At 41.1% G+C, this 8221-nt stretch overlaps 1 protein-coding gene across 1 annotated transcript; it reads right to left on the reverse strand.

Annotated features, from left to right (window-relative positions):
- Positions 1–1075: 1075 nt before the first annotated feature.
- Positions 1076–2239, reverse strand: LOC110901187. The gene has a single exon (XM_022148031.1). The coding sequence runs from the start codon at positions 2237–2239 to the stop codon at positions 1076–1078; it is 1164 nt and encodes a 387-aa protein (XP_022003723.1).
- Positions 2240–8221: the final 5982 nt, after the last annotated feature.

The following is an 8221-nucleotide window of genomic DNA, read 5'->3' on the forward strand; positions in this document are numbered from 1 at the left end:
TAAAGGTGGAAATTCGGTGAGTAGAGGTGGTGGATTGGGGGTTATCGATGTATGGAAGGTGGAGTGGGAGAAGGTTTAGGGTTGACGGCGAGAGGGGGGGTGATGTGTGGTTATGAAGGTTGTAAGTGATAATGGGTGGACAGTGAGACTGTAGGTAGTAATGGAGAAATCGGAGATGTATGGGTGGAGGATGAGGGTTATCGGCGGTTGGGGAGAAGAAGGTTAGGTTAGAAATCTAACTTTTATGTTTTAAATACATAATAGTTGCAGATGTAGGTCCTGGCGGCCCGCTAGAAACAGGCGAGATGGGTGGCGGGGCGCCACCACGATAAGGTTTCCGAAAAACATATGTTTCGTGCTAGCGACCGCGAGAAAGATGTTGAATACTTTGTAGCGGCCCGCTAGCACGTAAAAACGACCAGCACGAATACCTGGTTACGCTCTGGCGGGCGGCCAGAGCTTTGTCAATATGTGGCGGCCCGCCAGGAGGCATTTTCAACAGAAAGTTTGCTAAACTTTTAGTCCAATGCCTTAGAAAAATTTTGAGTTTTTCCCAAACCATCCAAAAACCAACCAAAAATTTTCCAACACTTAAAACTTACTTGGAACCTTAATTTCTCTCGCAATTTCCTGCAAATCCTCGGTAATGTACTCCTATAAACGACTCAAGACACGAACAAGGACCCGAAAAAAACTAACAAAAACAACCGTTAGCTACCAAAAAATACGAAAAATAAACGAAGATACAAATGGTACAAACTATACACTTGGGTTTTCAACATTTCACATAATTATGGAGGATCATAGAGATGCAGCTCACCTCTAAACACACACTCACGGGCTATAGCACCATTATACCTATCATTGCCCAACTCAACCCAAACACTCTTATCTCTCTCACAACCTCTCAACTCCTCACCTGGCGGTTTGAATCTATACTCTTCATATCGAACTCTATCCCCACACTGAGACTTGCTCAGTGTCTCTATCTTAGATTCTAAACGCACCATTCTCTCCTCTAATTCCTCTACTCTCCTATCTGGTGGATCCCCACACTTGAGTCCTATCACCTTCTCTAGACTCGGATCATCATCACCTTCTCCTCATCTTTCTCGTCCTTCTCACACTCCCTTACTGACGATACCGCCTCCACTCTATCACTAGGCCCTCTCGAATTCATAACCTTAAAAATTACCGATTCCTCGCCCGCTCTAAGTGTGATGGGGCCTAAAAAGACATCTATGAGAGCTTTAGCGGTGTTCAAGCACGGGCGTCCTAAGATTAACGGTACGTTTTCATTGGCTTCCATGTCGAGAATGACGAACTCAGCCGGAAAAATGAACTTGTCCACCTTAACAAGCAAATTCTCGACTATGCCCCTAGGGTGTTTCACGGATCTATCAGCTAAGGATAATGTCATTCGGGTAGGTGAAAGCTCGCCTAAGTCTAGCTTTTCGTAGAGAGAAAAGGGCATCAAATTGATGCTAGCACCTAGGTCGGCTAAAGCTCTAGTATTAGTGTTACTACCGAATAGACAAGGAATTGTGAAAACACCGGGATCGGTAAGCTTTTCAGGAAGCTGATTTGAGACAACGGCCGAACATCCTCCATGCAATGGGACATTCGACAACTCCCCTAACTTCTCCTTATTCCTAAGAAGGTCCTTTAGGAATTTCGCATATTTAGGCATGGACTGGAGTGCCTCGATAAAAGGAAGATTAATCTTCAATTGCTTGAAGATGTCTAAGAATTGCCCGTATTCCCTCGAGTATTTTTTATTCTTAAGACGGGAAGGGAACGGGACATACGCATGGTTCACTAAAGGCGAAGGCCTAACATCCACGGGAGGTTTCTCTACTCTCTTCTCACCTTGAGACTCACCGGTCCGTGCGGTACTTGCTGGGCGCAGCCTCGATTGCACTCTGCCGGGAGCCTCCATCTCTATCTCTTTGTCTACAATATCTCCATCCTCATCGACTACTCTCTCCTCTACGCTCGGGTCCCCTACGGTTTTGCCACTACGGGTGGTAATGGCCTTTCCATGAGCATTCGGGTTAGGTTGGGTGTTACCCGCAAACTGACCGGGTAATCTCTCCTCTAACCTCCTAGACATATCACCTACAACCTTTTGAAGGTCTTGGAAAGCAGCTTGGTGATTCTTAAGCATAAGGTCATGTTCGCTAAGCTTCTTTTGGGTGGTTTGATCCCTAACAATTAATTGACTCATCATGGACTCCATCCTTTCTAGACTACTGTGACAACCCTCACTAAACCAGGTATCCGTACGACTTAATTAATAATAATTTACTGCTTAATTACTGTGCTTGCTTGAAATTGCGGATAAACTGCTACTTGAACACTGATACATACACATACTTGCATCATACCTTATTAATTGTCACTCTATTATTTACATACAGAACTTTAGTGACAAACTTGATGCACAAAAGCACAGTAGCACAATGAACGGATAACCCAGTAAACGTGCTGACATAGCCAGCACCAGGCAGACACTGCCTCTAAGGCCTGTGTGAGCCAGAGATAGTTTACTACACTAGTAGAGAGTGTAGGGAAATGAGGGTTGTAAAACTGCGTCACTAGGTGATAATTATAGTGACCGGATGTGCCAAAATATGATTTAAAAACAAAATTCTGCACTTTAACCCAAAAATTCAGCATTTTAGCTAACTAGTAAAGTGCAAAAACGCGGAAAAATAATACTAGACACTTTCCAAAGTGTCGGGAACTCTTTGTGTCACTAAAAATAATATTAACGACACTTTAAAGCTTTGTTAAGCACTTTAACGGATCAGTATCCAACCGAACAACCGGACTTAACCCGGGACATAAAAATATTGACATCAACATTATTATTTTTTTTTTCATCTGAGCCAGTTAGGGTCCCCGAATACCCTAACACCCGTAATAAATTACAACACACTAGTAACTAGTCTTAACCCTCCTAAACTAACTAACTAAACTAGTTAACTAATTAGTTAAAACCCAACCAAAAGCCCCCCTTTTTTGACCGATTCAGTTAGTATATGGGGACACCCCACAAATTGTGGATTATTTAAAACATACTTGTTAATTATCTAGGGAACATTTTGCCTTGTGGGTAATTAGGAGGAAATGTTCTATAAGTAGGACCATGAGTCCAAGAACAACAATCACAATTCACTTGAAAAAAAAAATCAATTTCCTTCCCTCTCATTACCTACTGCCGAGAGCATTCACTTCCATCCATCTTTTTTTTCCATTTTGATCAAAGTTTTCTACTTATATACAAGTGTGAAGGGTCGCGTACAATGAAGCTTGGTGCTTACGGATCGTCAAGGACCTCACCTCAACGCTATTAACCACCCGTTTTTCGACTAGTTTCTTACCTAGCCTCGAGCTAGTAGTAAGTGACTCTAAACGCCTTTTTGATCTATTCTAAAGTGGTTAATAAAAGATTTAACGTGCAAAAATCATAAACACCAGAAATCAAGTTTAAAGTCTACAAAAAAAAAATAAACAAAGTGGTTAATAAGTAAATAATAGTGTAAAACTTATAAATCTAGTTTTAATATGATTATTTATTGTTGTTGATTGCTAGTATGGGAATGGATCATCACCGAACCACGCTAGAGCATGTTCACAAAACATGAACTAGCCTTATGTTTAGTTGTAAAGTTTCTAGATGACGAACCCTTTCCAAACATGAACATGAACTTGTGTAAAAACAATTTTTCTTATGAAATGAAGTTCTAAACTGGTAGATCTACGGATCTACAAGTGGTATTTTCAAAGGACCGAGTGTCAAATGAAATCATATTTTTGAAAGCCGGATCTTTCCTAAATAAAGGTGCTTTTGTGAACACACAAGTGTGTAGACACTTGTGTAACAAAAAGTTTTAACCAAGAATTGTTTTTATTTTTGTAATTTTTTACTAGAAGATGTACAAATGCATTTTCTGTAAAATATAAGATTTTCGAGAAACCGATTTCATTTATAAAAGTAGAAAGATCTATTAAAAATAATGGGAAGTTACTACACACTTTTACACTACCCACCAGTTCATGTGTTTGTGATATTTTTGAACTAGTTTGATGTTGAAATATTGTTTGTTAATGTTGAGAACATTGTTGATTTGAATTTTAAAAGAAAATGATACGCTAGAAAGCGTGGCCACCTCCAGTTACAGGGGAAACTCTGGCGAAATTTTTCCAGAAATATAAACACTTGGAAATATTTTTGGTGACAAGTGTCTATAACTATATTTTTAACTTGTTTTCAAAATATAAATTTCGCCACGATTTTTATTACAAAATAAGCAAGTGTCGGAGGTGGGATTTTCACAAAAATAAAACTTGATAAATATATATTTAGTATATATTTTCCGTAACAACACTTGTGTAAATTTTTGTGATTATTTTGTGAACTACGTAAATATTATTTTCAGGGTAAAAATAATATTACTGAATATTAACGACTCCAAAATACGAACGCCTTCACAATAATTATTTAAGTTACAACGGTATTATTAATATCACCCGAACCTTACAACGTAACTTGCATATTTTGTTAAAAGTATTATTTTGGGTAAGATTATATGTAATAAAATATAATATTTTTGGGAAAAATATTTATATTTTGGAAATAGAGTATTTTAGACAAATGAAATAAAATATAATATTTTTAGGAAGAATATTTATATTTTGGAGTTAGAATTAAAATATATTGTAAGTGAGACTTAATAATATATTTCGAAGATATACGAAACGCACATGTATTAAAACCCCCATCCTTGGGAAGGAATGTATTTACCAAATAATTACGAAGTGTAAACACGAAATTTTGTCTAACTATTTCCCCAAAACTTAAACCTTAAGCTAAGGCACGGCCGTCCGTCTAATAGAAGTTAGTACGTGTAGGTCGTCGCTCAGCAGATTGATCAGGAGATTTTCTTGATAGAGACGCACCACTGTGAGTTCATGTCCCCCTTTTCTCTTAACTGTTTTCAGTTTTCTAAACTGCGGGGGTGAAATACATGTTACTTTGATTACGAATACTTTATACATGGTATGGTTAGCGTAAGGAGGTTTACGACTTAGATCATGTGAGTGGGTAGGCGGAAACTTGAGGCCATTAATCCTCAAGGTAGGACCGAGCGACAGTAGCGGTAGATCTATCTGGGTGTAGCGAGCCCAACCCCTGAGCCCGCCTAATGGACCAGGTGGTGACTTTGTGCCCAACGCATAAATCCGCTAGGTTTGAGTCTTCCTACTTGCACTTCACACATATCAATGGCCTTGCAAACCATTGTCGATCTCTTTTTCCTTATTTGCTACATACCAGGGTTTTATACATGCAAAGGTTTATTTACTCACTTACACATGAACTCGCTCAACATTATAGTTGATTTTTCAACTTACATGTATTTGAAGGAATTAAAGGATCTGGCACGGTATGGCACGTTTTCCCCGCTGTACTAGTTACGAGGTCATCCAAGTTTAAGGGATGTGACTTTTTCCTGGACGAGTCACAGTTCTTAAACTGTGTTTATGTCATGTTGATGTTTGTGTCTGTTGAACACTGTTTATGTTGTTAGGATGTGTTTCCGTTGAGACATTGTTATAGTATTTTACTTTTCAAACCTAATTTAATGGATGATCTTGCATGGTTTTTAAATTCATATAGCTTGTTATGGTTAAGCTATGTTATTAAGAAGTCACACCAAATTAACCACGCTTCTGCAAAGCCAGGGTGTGACAACTACCCCCAAGATCATAGCTTGAACCTTGACCTGTTTGAACCTGACTACTTGACCCCCCATCCTTGACCTGCCCATTTGAACCCCCACCAAAGAGTGAACCTAGACCCCTATTTGGATTTTGAGCTATTTGAAAACTAGGGGGTCCATTTGATCGAAAATTATTATTATTAGCACAATTATTATTATTATTACGCCAACCCGAACCAAAATTATTATTACCAAACCCGCTAGGTTGACCTCTACCGAAACCTCCTCCTACGAAATCAACTTGCTCCTCACCAACTAGCAATGGGCACGCACTCGTATCGTGACCCCCTCGGCAATACTCACATTTGTCTACCTTAGCCTTATTTTCCTTAAGTTCCCTAGACATGTTTTCCAACACAGCGGCTAAACTAGGATCCATGGTGACATGGTTCACCCCACGGGCGGGTGCACTAGTAGTGGTATTAGAATTACCACTTTGATACCGATTGCGACTGAGCAAATGCCTCAAAACGCTCTAAACACTCAACAACTGTAAGAATACCCATCATATGCCCCCCTGCATTAGTATCGAAACGATCACGAGTCTCTTGGGTGAGACCGTTATAGAATTTCTCACATAGGGCCCAATCGGAAAGACCATGCTGGGAGCAACGAGCACAAAGGTTTTGGAAACGCTCCCAAGCTATGTTATTAAGAAGTCACACCAAATTAACCACGCTTCCGCAAAGCCAGGGTGTGACAGCTTGGTATCAGAGCTCTGATCATAGCGAACTAGGATTCCTTCTCGAGTCTAGACTATGATCACTAGGGCTCTCACGAAAACATTTTTTTACTGCATACCACTTAAGTCCAGATCCAAAACGTTTTTACAAACAAATGTTGAGCACATTTCCTTTATTATTTATAAGCTCGGTCTTGGAGGCCGAGGCTCGGTCTAGGAGACCGAGGTAGTTGGCTAGTGGGACTAGGAAGAGCAGTCTGAGAGGCTGGGAGAATTTGGCTTGTGGGACTAGGAAGAGCAGTCTGAGAGGCTGGGAGAATTTGGCTAGTGGGACTAGGAAGAGCAGTCTGAGAGGCTGGGAGAATTTGGCTAGTGGGACTAGGAAAGTCAGTCTGGGAGGCTGGGAGGCTAGTGGGACTAGGAGAATTATTTGATTGATTATTTTTGACTAACATGTTTATATGTTTATATGATTGATTGTTATACGTATATGTGTTTGTGTTACAAACGTCATACTTTCATCATGTACTAGAAAGATGGACACTACGAATCCCATGACCATAGTATCAGACGACATAGTTTCATCGGAGCACGAGGTGTACATTTCCGATACTACCGGCACAGACGATGATGACTTTCAGCCCTTTGCGCTACCTGATGTCGTAGCAGAGCCTACTGATGGCCATCTTGTTGAGAATTTGCCACTCGCGGTAATCCCTGCTCCTGTGCCCCTTGCCATTTATCCCATTGTAGATATGCCCCCCGACGTTGTCTCCAACGACGATGTCGAACCATTAGAGGAGGACCCACTTGAGGGCGAGGCCCTATTGCTGCTGGTAATAGCCTACTGCTTGCGAACGCTCCTGCAGAGGAAGCTCATGCCCATTCCCCTGTCCCAGACTCATTTGAGTTTCTGACGCCCACATTTTCGCATATACAGGGAGTGCAGCACCACTCACACGACGCCGACCCTGATATGGCGTCATCAGCTGCACCAGTTCCCGCACACAGCTTTGAATTTGATCACGATATTGAGGATGATCCTGTTTTTCCACCTGGTTTTGATCCAGACCTTGATATTGAGTTCATACACTTAGACCAGCCCTTGGGGGATCCTATAACCCCTGTGTTTGTTGATCCGGCTGATTTTTGGGATGAAGTTTGTTGATCCGGAGCCAGCCGTGGCCCCTGAGCCAGGCCTTGCTGTTTACCCCGCATTGGAGCATGACCCTGTTCATGCCGACGCACCTGCTGTTGCTCCTTGATTGATCATCTGCTTGGACGAGAGAAAATTTGGGGTAACTGTGCAAGACAATTTATTATTACGGGGGCCCACGTAATAACGACTTGTAGTGCACAAAAATCCTGGTGGACTCTGCAGGTCAAGCTAATGAAAACCAATGTAGCAGGAAATAACTAAAACACGAATAACCAAGGCGATGTAGCCTCGAGTTCATTCTATTACAAGCAACAAGCCAAATTGGCAAGCCTATGTGAAGGCTCGGAAATTTATTTCCCCACTCATACATTGAGTATATTTACGTGTAAAATTGGGTGATTGCATGATGGCTTATAGTGCTATGTATCTCATAGACAATTGAAATGTTGTCTAGCCCGCTTCATACCACTTCGACAGAAGAGAATGCCACCCAGACGTGTCACATACACCAGTACACTGACAAGGACAGAAGCCGAGCCGCAAGAACGCATCTCACAGGTAAATGCACGACATGAAGCCCTTCGCTCTAAGCAC

The sequence above is a fragment of the Helianthus annuus genome, chromosome 13 (assembly GCF_002127325.2).
Source record: "Helianthus annuus cultivar XRQ/B chromosome 13, HanXRQr2.0-SUNRISE, whole genome shotgun sequence".
Taxonomy (NCBI): domain Eukaryota; kingdom Viridiplantae; phylum Streptophyta; class Magnoliopsida; order Asterales; family Asteraceae; genus Helianthus; species Helianthus annuus.

Excerpts from the sequence above, each read along its gene's own strand:
- LOC110901187 (XM_022148031.1), bottom strand. The coding sequence starts at position 2,239 with ATGGAGTCCATGATGAGTCAATTAATTGTTAGGGATCAAACCACCCAA.